The sequence below is a fragment of the Meleagris gallopavo genome, chromosome 1, assembly GCF_000146605.3.
Source record: "Meleagris gallopavo isolate NT-WF06-2002-E0010 breed Aviagen turkey brand Nicholas breeding stock chromosome 1, Turkey_5.1, whole genome shotgun sequence".
NCBI classification, from domain to species: Eukaryota; Metazoa; Chordata; class Aves; order Galliformes; family Phasianidae; genus Meleagris; species Meleagris gallopavo.
Window position 1 is genome coordinate 1,488,013 of NC_015011.2, and position 15,662 is coordinate 1,503,674.

A 15,662-nucleotide genomic window follows, 5' to 3' on the forward strand; every position below is an offset into this window, starting at 1 on the left:
TTTTGGATTTGCATTCTTTACTTAGAAAAAATTCAGAATGATACACTTACATACCTTTTCTTCCACTGAAATATTCTTGAGATCCAGTTCTGTTAGTTGTTGCAACATGAAAATCACCAATAGCCAATAATCTGTTTGTTCCTGAAGGAAAAAGAACCTAGATTCATCAATCTAATATTTAATATCTATCAGGTGAAATCAAATTGGTTTCAATACAATGTGATATAAAAAGACTGCTGGAGAACCAAAAGCACTATCTATTCTGGGACTACATAATCATCTATGTCTAATACTTCCAACCTTAGAAGGACTGTAGGAACTTTAGAAGAGAACCTGCATTATATAAGCATTTATAACAATGAATTTAAGTCTGGGACAATAAAAACGAATAATTAAAATTCAAATAAAAAGTTGACACCAATAACCAAAACTCAAATGGCTGTCTTAAGATGATTGTTGTTCATGTAAGCTATTAAAATAGTAATTTAAAGGAATAAGATCAGAATCTGCTTAAGAGAAGGTCATGTAAACGAAAAAAGGCCTTCAGTACATGGAGGGGGCCTGGGACAGCATATTTCAGAAGAGTCAAAGAAAGGTTGAGCTGTGTAAGAAGATGGAGAGGATGTGTTTTCATTTTTTTTGGTTTAACTAGCCTACTCTACTTTGAATTGGTGATAAATCTTCCCCCACTCAAGACTGTTTTGCCTGTGATCATAATTGGTGAGGTATCTCCCTGTCCTTATTCTGAATCATGAGAGTTTTCATCTTATTTTCTCCCCATCTTGCTGAGAAGGGGAAGTGAGAGCATGGTTTGGTGAGCAAGTGGAGGCCAACCAAGGTCAATTCAGCACCAATTCAAGCAATCTAGAAGTCACAAAAGTCAGGAAAGATTCATCTTGGATTACTCAGGACAAGTTACAAATGCAGAGTCAAAGTCAGTATATCTGACATTTTGTAAATCATAAAATCATTAATGTTGAAAAAGACCTCTAAGATCAGCTAGTCTAACTGTCCACATATTACCACCATGCCCACTAAACCATGTCCCTCAGTGCCACATCTACACATTTCTTGAAAACCTGAGTAAAACAGATGTTTAATTCATTAGTTGAGGAATATTAAGGGAGCCATAAACGAGGACTGAGTAAATCCTAAAGATGAAAAGATGATAGAGATTCTAGAGACACATTATTTGAAAAGGGCTACTATTAAGTTCCTTTGAGTTTTTCCCATGAACAAGACTGTACCTTCAAAGCAAACAAAAGTGGGATCTTCTACCAAAAACAAATCATTGCATACTACGAATGCAAAAGTATTAACAAATGGAATTGATCAAATTCATGGATTTATTGTGTAGATATGAAACATGATTCATATATAGCTTTGGCTAGGAAGTTCCCAAAGAAAGGTGGGTAACCATGCTGGCAGAACAACTGCTCATCACTACTTTGTTTCTAATCCTCATTCCCTGAGATGGCCTGGCTACTCTCAGAGACAGAAAAGGAATCTAAATGGAATCTAGTGTGACACAAAACAGCAGCTCTAGGTTCATATTTTTGCCTTCATTTTTACTTTCTTCTTACCTGCACAGGATTTTTCAAAAGATTTAAAGCCCTGAGGAGAGGCAGATCTTGAATACTTTCAAGTTCACTCAGCTCAGCAATCTAATTAGCAACAAAAACAGAACATAAATTAGCAGCAACAGAGTCAATGATAACTATGGGAAAAAAAAAGTTTTTCATTCCTGTTCCTAAAATCTGGAAATAAAGAAGTCATTATACTCACAAACTGGGTATACATGTTAACTGCATTCAATAAGGCATTTTCAGCCACAAAAGGCAGACAACTTGGATGTTAGCTGGAGAAGCAATATAACACAGTAATTTCGAACCACCTGCGTTTTTCCTGTTCTTTCAAACGTCAAGCCATAACACATTTAACTTTTATGTGGCTGATGTGCTTAAGTGAGGCAATTCCGCAGTTATATTTGTGCTTCATGACTAGCGAAAATAATTCCTTCTAAGGAGATTTTCTTTTCACTGAAGCTCAACTATCTAACTTGCAGCACTTAACTGAAAAACATCAGCATACTTATTCTTACCTCTATTTATGTCCAGAGGGTAATGCATCCCACTTAACGTCTCATCTATTCACAAAGAAAACCTTGGTTGGCTGCACTCAGCCATATCCATTATGCTTTAGAAGTTAGGTGGGACTGACCAAAGCTTGTGTGCCCAAAGTGAAGTCATGAAGTCACGCCAGTGGCACCCAGTGAACAGTTGTAAGGCTATCAGTTAAAACAAAGTGGGTAAAAAGGAATTCCTAATGACTCATTTTAGCTATCTGTAAATTAATTAGCCCAGATCGGCCACTTAACAATTTCACTTTATAATCAGAGGAAAAAGACAGTTTCAGAGGACATGACCCATGCAAGGCTGGGATGAATGGAATTCTAAAGAAATTAATTTTCTTTAAACGTTGGAAGACTGAACCATCCCCATGTGTTAGTTAGCTTATATGAGGTTTCTAAAAATACAAATCTCAACCACACTCTATTCAATACTCCTTCTGAGATAACAAGCCCCCTGCAGAACAGTTTTGACTAGGTTGTCATTTGAGTGGATTTCCCAGATAAGTCATAGAAAACCGACAGTCCATAACTGAAAACCCCTAAATATGTATGGGTTGTATATGGGTTATACATGGGGCACCCAACATAAGAAAGACGTAGAGCTCTTGGAATGGTCCAGAGGAGGGCCACTAAGATGATCAGAGAGCTGGAGCACCTCTCCTAAGAAAAAGGTTGAGGGAATTGGGCTTATCTGACTTGGAGAAGAGAAGGTTCTGGGAGACCTCATTGTGGCCTTCCACTACTTGAAGGGAGCACATAAACAGGAAGGGGAACGGCTGTTCATGAGTGTGGATAGTGACAGGACAAGGGGGAATGTTTTAAACTTAGACAGGGAAGGTATAGGTTAGATATTAGGAAGGAGTTTTTCACACAGAGGGTGGTGACACACTGGAACAGGTTGCCCAAGGAGGTTGTGGATGCCCCATCCCTGGAGGCATTCAAGGCCAGGCTGGATGTGGCTCTGGGCAGCCTGGTCTAGTGGCTGGCAACCCTGCACACACCAGGGGGGTTGAAAGTAGACAATCATTTTGATCCTTTTCAACCCAGGCCATTCTATGATAAGTGTGAGAGCTACATACTGCAGAACAAACCTACTGTCCTCATCGGCCCAACTGACAGCATGTGGGATTACTCCAGAGAGACAATTCCACCTTGTGGATGCAGAAGTGAAATGAAACATTGAGAGTTCTGTCCTATGTCTGCTGACTGGCCCTACAGATCTGCAGAATATCATGTCCACCCAGTCTCCAGGGACACCAAGCTGGCATCCTACTCTCACCACAGATGCAGGCAGACCAACCTAACTTTACCTTGGAACAATGAGTTCCAGCGAGAACCCTTAACGCAGCTTTTTTAGACAGATAAAACTTGAGGCTAAAGCTGTTGTGCCAATATTCTCTTTACATTATTCTCCAGAAAGAAATGTTCAAAAATGGTGACTCATTAAACAGCTTCAACAACACCATTAACAGAGATAGATTTTGATGAGGCAAAATTAATAGTTTCTACGTGCCATGAAGAACAGTAGAATCTATATGAGGCAATGGAAGTGGTGTTATTAATACTAATAACAACTACACCATTAGATAGTTTCCTGTCTTGTGTAATTTCAAACACTGATGCACCTTGAAATGTCAACCTGAACACATCATGAGAAAAAGAATTCATAGTGTATTGTACTCCTCTTCTCTTATAAATGTATATTGCGGGGGGAAAAATTACAGAAAATGTTCAGTTCCTGGTTTATACTATTATTTCTCATTTTCTTCATTTTTTTTCCACATGCAGATCTATCTTTGATGTCAGAATGATTCATGAATTGACAGTCTTTTCAGTTAGAGACTCTGGGAACTCAATATCAAAAGGATTAGGTATATGTAGCCTGGGTTTCAAAATTCAAATACAAATGAGTTGGATTGTATCATTGTACTCCCTGTGAAAATCCTGCTGCAGAACAAAACACAATTTATAGGAGAGTACACGCAGTTCTGCCTTACAGAAATGTACCACTTGAGAGCTCAGAAGAAACTGTGGTCGTAAAATTGGGCTGAGAGATATTAGCAAACCCTCCTGACAGTAGGAAGGCTGTGATGTAAGTAAAGATCCTCAAGAATAATCAAACTGAAAAAAACCCCACCAATACTCACCTCTATCGTATCTACACAAAGGAATTCTGTTAGTTCTTTATGTACACGAGCACTAAATACGACAGAAGTGATCCTTACATAACAATAAACCTGGAGATGTCAAATAAGGCCTGAGAAATACACTACTAATCAACATATGAAACAATACTGGAGCAAAACACCAAAGGAAAAATGGCATCTTTTCTAATATTCCTTTCTTGCAGTATTGTAAGATTCATTGTTTGATGTTTCAAGGGATCAGATTTAAGGAGAAACAAAAAAGGATGCATTCTCAGAAAGTTGAGATCAATATTAAATATGTTACCTTGTTATCCTCTAGATTGATCACCTCTAGTAGATCATGTCTCTCCAAGCCTTCTAGTGTAGCTATTTTATTGCTAGAAAGGTCCAGCTTCCATAGAGTTTTCAAGCTATCCAAGCCCGTTATCTTCTCAAGCAGGTTAGAGCTCTAAGAATACAGGAAAACATATGAAGTCTGATAAAGTTCTACAGATGGGAAACAACACCTCTGAGGAAGAACAGTGTTCACTTTATTATTGAGAATCCTATTACAAACAGGCCTTTTATGCATTGGCCCCATCATGAGATGACATATTGCAGCTTTCCATACTCCTCAAGGAAAAAAGAACTACCTTCTGATTAACTTATCTTCTGCTCACCTTGAATAACAGCAAGTGACAACAACAGTATAAAATGAGCTCTAGCATTCTTTTTGAGATCATACTGCCTAGAGTATGCTTGCCACTATCAAACTCAAATTTAGAAAATAGATATACACATAAAAATATAGAATACATACAATATACATACATACATATAATTATGTTTATGTTTACATTTATGATTAGAGAATAAATAATGAAAATATTAAGGTAGAAAAAAACAGTACTGTCTTCTCTTCTACAGGTAATCTATAAAATCTCTTTAGGATACAGAAGTTCATTAATAAGTGCAAAGTGAAGACAATTTGCTGTCAGTGACAGCATGCCCAGAAATGTTCCAAAAAAACCCCCCTAACTACCTCTACTGTAAGTTCACCTGGACAGGAAATTACCTAAGCTTTTGGGAACTCGAGCAATTATCATTGTTTTACATTGCTTCCAAACAAGTTACAAGATAGAACAACTATATTAATCACGGGACACCAGATGGCTTCATTTCTCAGGACCCCACAAATCATACACTCATTCCTGCTACGAACTCTAAACAGATACAACATGCAGGATTCTCCACTCATCTCTGTCTCGGTGGCTACATGTACCCAGATGGCCTCTCAACATGTTTCTCTCCCTATAACCTTGCAAGTTATATTTTTCCATCAGCATCACCTTGTGCTGAAACTTTAGAAGCCTCATATTCTATTTATAAATATTTAGGAACTGTTGAAATAAATAAGCCAGCTGACTCTAATGTTAATCCAGTTGTCTGTCCTTGACATTTTTCCTGACTTTTAAATCTTTAATTAGGTTATTAATAGCATGGAGGCTCTCTCTTTCTGTACGCTGTTAGACCTCCTTAATAAGATAAAGCTCAGAGTTCTAGTTGCAAAATGCTATGCAAGAGGTACACATAAAATTCTGTGAACAAAAGAGATTTGTATAGAGGTCCTTTCTTGCTAAGCATAAAATTCCTAAGAGCCCAGTTCATTAGAGTTGAACTTGTTATTTTTTGCAAGCTTAAGCAGAACAGAGGCTTTTTTTGCAATAGTTAGGCAGTATTTACTGTTTCTGAAGTCTTTCTTCCAAACTTCAGACCTTTACTACTCTTCTACCTGAAAGCTCAATGGAAAATAGAAAGGGAATCTGAATCAATGGGTAGAGAGGGGGAAAAAAAAGAGGAACTGCATCTTACTCTAATTAGTAAAAGAAAACACTATCCTAAAATCTGTCTATTTACATAATTTTCATATGACTATCTACTTTGCTAATTAAAAAAGACAAACAGTTGGATAAATAATCGTATCAGCATGTAAGAACCCAAACTGAAGAACGTGTTCATATTAATAAGCCTTAGCTGTTAACACGATCTCCAAAGCATTTCACAGAGCAGATAACCATTACTAACAGAATTATTATTAGGCCTTTTAACAGATGAGGAAATCAAGGTACACAATGGCTAAGCAATTTAGTAAAGAGAAGAGTTATTTAGAGAAAAGATTTTCCTGTCAGCTTAGATTTTCATACTCTTACAGTTCATTTCAAAACTTCTAGACAAGATTTTGCCAATCTTTTCCACTAAAAATTAGAAAAAAATAGTATTATTGCCACTGAAGGCATTAGATAGAAATATAAATCCATTAAATATATACTGCTGAATGATTTTTGAATATATTATTCAAAATATACAACTGCCCACTTATGAATGCAAATGCCTGTACCAAAACAGCAAAAAGTATGAGGGACAATCAGGCAGCGATGGGCACAGACCTTACTTCTGCTCTTCTACATGAATTACTACAGCACAGACATAAAAAAATCTTAAAAATTATAAAAGGATTGAAAAAGAATTCTATACTTGAATAAAGGATTCATTCGCTTTACCTAAAATATTTATGTAGGTGCTTAACACTAATGTAGCAGATATGAACATATTTCTATGTATAGCTTTTTCATACTCAGTTTTAAATTACTATTTTAAAGTACTATTACAAAGTAAAACCTGTTAAGATGTAGACTTGTATTTTATAGCATTATATATATATATATAATTGCATTAAAAGTAGTTTTTGCTTGTACTTTGCAGCCTCTATGCTGATAGCTCTTCCTTCTATGCATCTTGAAATAATTTAGAAGAAATGGTTGCTGTTAACATTTTACTGAGGTGGAACTGAGGAATACTGGGATAAATACTTTCCAAGACTCTAAAAAGGGCCAGATGCACTCAAACAAGTGTAGGCGTTGACAGATAGAGATCTACAATGGGTTAGTTAATCCTCAGCAATCTTTATAACCAACAGAGAGGAAGAGATGCTTCCAAGGACTAATGCAACTTGCGTTAAGAGAGATGTCATCCACTGAGGATGAGGATAATGCAGTAGTTTAGATGTCCATTTCTCTCCAATGATTTTTGAGGCAGCAGAGAACAAGCTCTGATGCAGTGATCTACACTGCAGAAATCTGTAACCAGATGAGATAAATCCCACTAAAAATCTAAAATATGCCCCAGAAATGTTGTATTGCAAATATACCCTGGAACAGGCTGCCCAAGGAGGTTGTGGATGCCCCATCCCCACAGGCATTCAAGGCCAGGCTGGATGTGGCTCTGGGCAGCCTGGTCTGGTGGTTGGTGACCCTGCACATAGCAGAGAAGTTGAAACTGGATGATCATTGTGGTCCTTTTCAACCCAGGCCATTCTATCATTCTATGATAACTCTATGATACCCTGATTTCTTCATGCAAAATTAGGAATGTAAGACTTTCAGCTGCATTACAAAATCCTTAAAGATAAATCCAAGATCCTTTAATAACTGACCATATTTGCATACTAAACTTGTTTTCTAAAAATGAATGCAAGCTGCTCAGTCCTCCTTTTTCTCTTGTGTCCTAGCTCACTGCCATCACAAACACAGCTTTGAGGAAATGTATCTCTGAAGGTAACCAGTGTCAGGACAAGAAGCAATGGCTTTAAGTTGTACCAAGTGAGGTTCAGTTGGATATTAGGAAAAAAATCTCAAAAAGAGTGGTGAATTATTAGAACGGGCTGCCCAGGGAGGTGGTGGAGCCATCATCTCTGGAGGCATTCAAGAAATGTGAAGATCTGGCACTAAAGGCCACAGTTTAGTGGACATGGTTGGAGGATGGGCATGGAAGATGGACAGCTGGAGTAGTGTCTTTGAAAATGTGTTATGTAATTAACTTCACTTTTATTATGGCCTTAATATATTGATAAAGATTGACAGTAAAACAATACGAAATACTTTCTTACCAGATTGAGTATTCTGATAGGTAAGTTCTCAAGGCCACTGATTGCAGTGAGTCTGTTGTGTGACAAACTAAGGTGAGTCAGACTATGACACCTCTCCAGTCCTCTTATTTCCTCTATGTTATTAACTTGGTAAAGGATTTGGAAATCAAGGAAAATAATTGGATGCAAAAATTATAGCAATAATTGCTGACCACATTACTCACTGGGATTGAAGTTTGTGGTATGGGGAGCTGGACATCAAATGCTTCACGCTAAAGAGTTTAACATCCCAGCTGCTCATGCCCAGGCCTGCTCTGAAAAGTACTGCTTCCTTGTTTGAATGATACAACTTTCTGTGGAACTGCAGACTTAATTTACCCTCCTTTCCTTTTTTGTGGATAAGTGTCCAATGTGGAATTATTTATATGAAAAACAAGTGACATAACCAAGCAAAATAGCCAGAACAAGCAGGACACAGAGAAATGCCTTTAGGCAATCTCAGAAGAAAACATTTTTTAATTGACTCAAGATAATGAACTCTGCCTGCAAAAACAGATGAGTTCTCACTCTTATCAGGCAGTGGACAAGTTATCTGGATTTTTTTCTTCTAACTCTGAATGATATTGTAAATCTAAATGAAATGTAAGCTTAGACAGTGCCAACATAATCCTTTTTAATAACCATAACCTTACACTGTTTTTTTTTGTTGTTGTTATTTTTTTTCTTAGCCACCATCTTATATGAGGACTTAATTATATTCTACCTCTAAGTTCTGCACTCACAGGCTGAGGTAGGAAAGGAGAGGAGAAGAAATGTGCTGGGAAGCTGAGATTTATCTTTTCAAAGGAGCTCACTTGGCTGTCTTCTACACTTAGGAAAGAAACCAGAACCATGCACAAGCACTGATAGCTGACAGATATTCATTGATGCAAATACAGCATGGGACTGCTCCTCTTTCAACCAAGGAGGAAAAGCTTTAGTGAGCAAAGAAGTAAGGTCGATATGAAGGAGATCAACAAATCATTCACTGCCAGTAAACACAAGCACCAGCCTGTTTCGAGACAAACAGGTTTAAGCCATAAGCATCAATATGAGGCAGCAAATTGCTCAGCACTAAGAACTAATATAATCAGTTTTCTAACAGCCCACTAGAATGCCTTGTCAGCTATTATTGTCCAAGCTGTCTCCTCTCCGGTTTGGGCAGCTTCCTCCTTGAAAACTCATTTATACTCCTGTCAGGTATGCTTCTATGTGCACCTGTCAGAAAGAAAGTTACAATGACCTTACCATCTGCATTAGAATTCATTTAAATATGGTAAGAAATGCTTAGTTGCTGTCAAAAAGGAAATGCATGCCAAACATTTCCACGACTGCACAATATTTATTATTAATTTTTTTTTCCATTTATGGTTACAAAGAACAGCTTGTTTTGTCTGCCATGTCTTCCGTGAGGAATGCCTGACGTGGGTTAAGAACAGTGTTACTTTACTGTTCTAAATTCTGTCCTCATTTGCCTCTGTTTCTGAGTGTCCCATTATAATCATACACATGAAACAGCTTTTATTTCCGTTACACTGGCATCAGTGCAAATGAAGAAACTGAAGACAGCATGCTGTAGCATTTCAACCAAATGAAAAAATACTGATTCAGATCCATAATATAAAAATCTGTTCTTTTTCCCTTTTCATTTTTGTCATATATATGTATTTTTTGCACTATGATGGAAAATTAGAATTGCAAAGGAATAGCATCTCAATGCCATTTTCTGGCAAGAATTATGTCACCTGCACACCTTGTAAAACGTGTGAATAAGGTAACCTGGAAACCTTGCCAATGCTTTATCTGTCCCTACATTAAAAAGACATTGTAATAATACTGTTAGGTAATGGGCTACTTTAAGGGCAAGAGACAGGAAAAAAAACTGCAACAGCCTGCTGACTTCTTTTCAGAGAGCAGAACATCAAGATGCAACTTATGAAGCAAAGAGGAAAGGGTTGCAAGGCTTCAGGAAGCAATTGTAAATGAGGCCACACGTTGCTGTGAAGCTCCAGAAGAGTTTTCAAAGAAGCATATATAGTCTATACAGAAACTAAGAGCACTATGAACAACCTTAGAAAAGTAAGCAATAGAGAAATTCTATCAGCAGTTTCATACTTATCTGATTTCTGCCACAATAGTGTTTTTAGTCATGCAAAATAAGAACCAGTGACACTGTGGTTTCCCTGTCCCTGGAGGTGTTCAAGGCCAGGTTGGATGGGGCCCTGGGCAGCCTTGTCTGGTATTAAATGTGGAGGTTGGTGGCCTGCATGTGGCAGGGGGGTTGGAGCTTCATGATCCTTGAGGTCCCTTCCAACCCAAGCCATTCTGTGATTCTGTGTAGCAGAATATTCTGCCTGTGTGTGTGTATGCAATGGTATACTCCAGGAAATTTCCTCTCACTTAAAGATTCTCTTCACTAGCACTAAACAGCCTTGTTCTCCATAGAGCCTCCATAGGCCCTCAGTAATAGTAGCTAAGTCTAAGATTAAATAACACACAACTTTTTCACTTAAGGGATCTTAGTGTTCCAGGCTGATTTCCTATTAACTTCTCTTATTTAAAAACAGCGGGGTTATTTATTAGCTCTGCTATGTGAAGGCAGCGTGACATGTCACGTTTTCAGTTTAACATGATGCAAAGTTGAAGATTTTCTGTGTTCCTCTGGCAGGCTAACTTTACATACATATACAAACACCTTTAACTCATTAAACTCAGTAAATTCAGATCAGTATCACAATCAGAATTACAATGCTTAATCTTCCTTCTAAAGAAAAGCATGACATGAAGGAAAAAATACAAAGAACGTCTTGAAGCAAAAAGTTGTTCATAAAGCAAACAAGCAACATTTCTTCCACTCAAATCTCCATAAAGGATACAGTCCAGCAAGAGTTTAGTTAGTGACTGGTATGCTGACAAATCTTGCATTTTAGGTATTTGATTGTGTGAAAAATCTACTTCCTGAAGAGAAAGGAAGACAAAATTAGTTTCTTTTTTCACCTCTTATAGATATCTTGTGAAATTAAATAGCTGTTATATTAAACTTGTGATCAATTATACAGAAGTTAGAAGAACATCAACATTAAAACCAACCTAAGCAGGAAGGCTCATTTTTACAAGAAGGAATTAAAAACTACTTTTTTTCAAACAAACTTATCATTAGTGGTCCTGCAATTATGCATATGTATTAAAAATATACCTTCCCATGGAATGCTGAGGTTCAGAAGGTGTAAGAAAATAAAAGACTGAAACATACAATGTAAAAACCCAGACGTTTGGAAAATATACTAAAATGTCAAATGAAGTATCAGAGAAGAACAAGGAAAGCTCAAAAGTTGGCTTCTGTACACATCCAAACACAATGTCTAAAGCTGATTTAAAAAACCATTCTGAATTGAACCTATAAAATGCATCTATTTGCAACTTACCTTGAGATTTTTCGGTGGCTTAAAACCAAAATATGTAGTCAATTTGTTGTTGGAAGCGTTCAGTTCTAGTAAATAAGGCATCTGACTGACACAAGAAAGATCTAATAACAAAACAAATGCCAAATGCTTTACATGAATGCATAGGTAAATGCAGATGTCATCATGTCAGAATGTGATAATTATGTTCAACTGAATAGCAACTGAAAATCAGCTCGTGATTACACATTCAGAAAGCAGTGTTTGAAATGCAGAAATCAGATACATTAATGCCTTGTACTAGAAAAAAAAAGATGATTACTAAACATCAAAGAACAAATATTCCACATAAAATCTCCATTAGGAAACATATTTGTCTGTAAGCCACAGTATAGTTCTGTATTCTAATTCTGTTTAAAGTAACAGAGAGACTACCTCTGTCCTAACTTATTAATTATTGGAGAAAAGTATTTGAGTCATTACTGATAACTAAATAACGAGCACTACAAAAAAGTTCACACTCTGCTCAGACCTAGGCTTGCTTTTACTAACAGTCTGTCTGTAAAACAGAGAAGTGCTGCCCTACCAAAGTGCTGCTATGACACAACTCAGCACCTCAACTGAAATGAAGTTGAAAGCAATACTGTAATCGGCTGCTACTACAGCTCATTTGCTTTCATTTTAAATTAAAAAGATGAGTTTGGGGGGTACAAGGCAGAGGAAAGGAGCGGAAGATAACAGGTTTTACTTCAGTCTCCATTAGTTCTCTCTCTAAATACAGTGTACTATTTGTTCTTTGGTCAGCAATGGCAAACCTTGAGGAAGGATAGCCCAAGGCTTGCAAAACTGTACTGGCCATAATTTTACACACTGTGACATTTGTATGTGCAAAGTCTCAACCTTAATCTTGTACTGACATGCTTGCTTGCATTTTAGTTGTGGATAATAAACTGGACAATAATCTCCATGTTCCCACTGATAAGCATATGCTGGTGCAGCAGTCTGAACAGTCCATACATCATCCATGACAAGATCGAGCCATTGCCTCAGTCTGTAGAGCCAGCATAGTTATGCCATTAAAATGTAGACCAAGGTTTGTGATATTAAGCCTACACGGTACGCTGCATTTCTTATCTTAAATGATTTCACAATCCAAGAATTTACTAGTGTATTTAGTACATACCATTAATTTTATTATATGAAAGTTCCAACTTCTGTAGGTGAATGTATCTAGAGAGAATGTTAACGTTGCTCAACTCACGACCCTGGAAAAATAAAGCAAAGAGACTTTAATAACTAACTGTATAACCTCGCCTTTCTCTCTCAAGAGATGTGAAGTATCAGAAGACATTGAAGACATCCCCCAAGGTCCCTCCAGCTGGATCTCTGAACAGAACAGCAGAAAGCAGACCATGTTATACCAGTAGACCAGCCATTCATGGAGACAATGTCAAAAGAATACTTTAGAACACAACCATGACAGCTGCAGGTAGGGAAAGTGCCACAGAAGCAAGGCTCCACAAAAAGTTGCCTACAGCAATAAATATTTAAGGCAACCATTTTAACTTTCTGTCCAGAAGACACTGAATGCAGCTTTCTTAAATATTTAGCGTGTTCTTCTGTTTTTTTCTCTAGCTCATTAAAGAATGAAGATACATTTCCACACCTGAAAAGGAAATATGGAAAAACATTACTACTGCTGCAACTGAGTGAAAAGAACAGTCCTGATGTGACAATTGTGAGTAGAAGCCATGTTGTGTCTTATCAAGTGTCCCAGGTATGGGAAATTGATGGGTACAGACAATTTTATTTCTTAAAATTATTTTACCAGGCCAACTATTTGCTGTTACAAAGAAGAAACCTTTGAGTGGAAAAGCACTTTACAATGATGCTCTTCACTTATACTTACTGAAAGTGACAGATTAAGATAAACGTATTCAGTACCAGGCGCTGAGCGCCCCAACTTGTGGAGACCCTCAGCCACAGTGTCTTCATCCAACACTCCTTCCAAACTCTCCTATAAAACACCAGAAAGGAGGGAAAGGAAGAGGAATGGGTTTAGGGGAGATTTATGAAACAAAATTCCAATCTATAGAATCTAAGAGCTGCAACTGGGAACAGTTTAATATAAGACCTCAGTCAAATGCTGCTTTACGTGCTCCATCACCTTGTTAAGGCACTACACATTAGGAAGAATGATGAATAGAGCCCTCAAAACTGATAAATAGAAACACGTTACGTGCTAACTCCAGACATTGAAAAAGGTTCACAGTCAATCCTTCCAATGCTTTTTTTTTTGGTTGGGATTTTTTTTTAACCTTCTGATTTACAGGCTCAGCATTAAGCAGGGCCTGTTTTCAGAGATGTTGAGCCATGAAACTCACATTGATTATGGATGTTAACATCTCAGCAAATCAGCACTAACATAACCCCTGTGTTGTACCCCAATACACGCGTTATTGGAGGCCCTTTACATTTGTTCAGCATGAGCAGCTAGCGCTACTCTTCAGAGAACACTCTTTGCCAAAGAGGCTACTTGACAGATGGCACTAATGAACCACTGCGTAGATTTAATGAGAAAATAAGCCAATGGCTTGTGAAATTCCTATGAGCCAAGAGAAGTCACACAATGATCTCTTATCTACAGACAAGGATAAATAATGTTTCCAATGGCAATCATATAAATCATAGCACCTATATGTTTTTATCTACAGACAAGGATAAATAATGTTTCCAATGGCAATAATTTAAATTATTACACCTATATGTTATAGCAACGGTGACTGCAGAGATATTTTCATGATTGTTGTAGCAGTAGACACGAAAGCCCAGCCAAGAAGGTAGATCCAGGAGCTTATTTAGGGCTGGGGGTATATAGAAGAAAGGGACTTAATTTGCTAATTCATATTCATTGGATTAATTAATTAATCCATATTTTAGTTTGTCTTAGTCTTCCTAGGAGAGGTGGGGGGCAATACAGAACTCTCCTGCATACAATAGGGATGGAAAGGACCCTAACAAAAAAAGGGAAGCACCAAAGCATCCTTTTCTCTTGTTGGGGAAATGAAAAATCACTTCCTTTTGTCCTCATCACCTCCCTACTTCCCCCCCCACAACTACCCTGAGAGATGAGGAGGGAAACGACACTGTCCCTATAGGCACACCCCTTCCCAAACAGCTGGGGAAGCTCTGAGGTGAACCTCTATGGGCTGCAAATCCTTGATCTCATCCTCTTTCTCCTCTTCATCCTCTTGGTGAGGAAGGCTGTGCAGCAGGCCGGGCACCTCGGAGTACCCCTGGGAGAATTCGTGCAGGCGGTAAGGAAAAGGAACGGGCAGCTCTTCTCCTTGCTTCTCCTCGGTCCCCGCCATGAACTGTGAGAAAGGAGCAGAGAGGCAGAGAAATCTGCGTTATCGGCGCTTCGCACCCGAGCTCAGCCCTCAGCTCAAGCAGCCGCCATCTTGTTTACTCTCTTGTTCTCATGGAGACGGGAAAAGCACCGCCTTCCCCTCCCCCCCATCCACGCCATCCCGACAGCCAGCCAATCGGAAAGCAACAGTTGGAGCGGTGCACGCTGGGAGTTGTAGTTCTCAGCGCGCAACTCGCCCTAGGGGACAGGCGTGCCGCAGAGCATCTTGGGAGTTGTAGTCTGCCTCAAAGCCGCCTTCCTCAGCCGCCCTCCTCACACAGCTATTTTCTTACGGTTCCAACTCCTCCTCCGTTTGTGTTTTGGCCCTATGGGGAGAATACTGCTCCTCGTGGTAAAACAATTTGTGGGAGACAACGGATTCGTGCTAATTGCAGTGGCTCTCCAATGTGGACCATGGCAGCCAGCTGACAGTCCTGAAATTCAGCTTTTTGTTGCCACATAATTGCGTTCTCCACCTGTGTTCATTAAAGGACACCCATCTTTGATTTCAATTGTTGTTTTTAAAAAAAAAGAGAGAAAAAAAAGGACATAAAACCTCCTTCTGGACACCATCCACTGACTTTTATCTCTGTGCTTCAGGGAAACATTATGATAACTGCAATAAAGCTAC

At 38.3% G+C, this 15,662-nt stretch overlaps 1 protein-coding gene across 1 annotated transcript in view; it reads right to left on the reverse strand.

Moving 5' to 3' along the window:
• LRGUK (leucine rich repeats and guanylate kinase domain containing) overlaps positions 1–15,662 on the reverse strand; it is a 50,289-nt gene extending 34,627 nt beyond the window's left edge. Inside the window, exons 1-9 of the mRNA XM_010710159.3 lie at positions 14,823–15,662; positions 13,532–13,639; positions 12,806–12,887; positions 11,647–11,747; positions 11,098–11,179; positions 8,204–8,328; positions 4,583–4,726; positions 1,584–1,664; positions 55–141 (exon numbers count right to left, since the gene is read on the reverse strand). Of these exons, the coding sequence (XP_010708461.1) occupies positions 55–141; positions 1,584–1,664; positions 4,583–4,726; positions 8,204–8,328; positions 11,098–11,179; positions 11,647–11,747; positions 12,806–12,887; positions 13,532–13,639; positions 14,823–14,993 (981 nt within the window). The 5' untranslated portion in view covers positions 14,994–15,662. The remainder of the gene's footprint in view (positions 1–54; positions 142–1,583; positions 1,665–4,582; positions 4,727–8,203; positions 8,329–11,097; positions 11,180–11,646; positions 11,748–12,805; positions 12,888–13,531; positions 13,640–14,822) is intronic.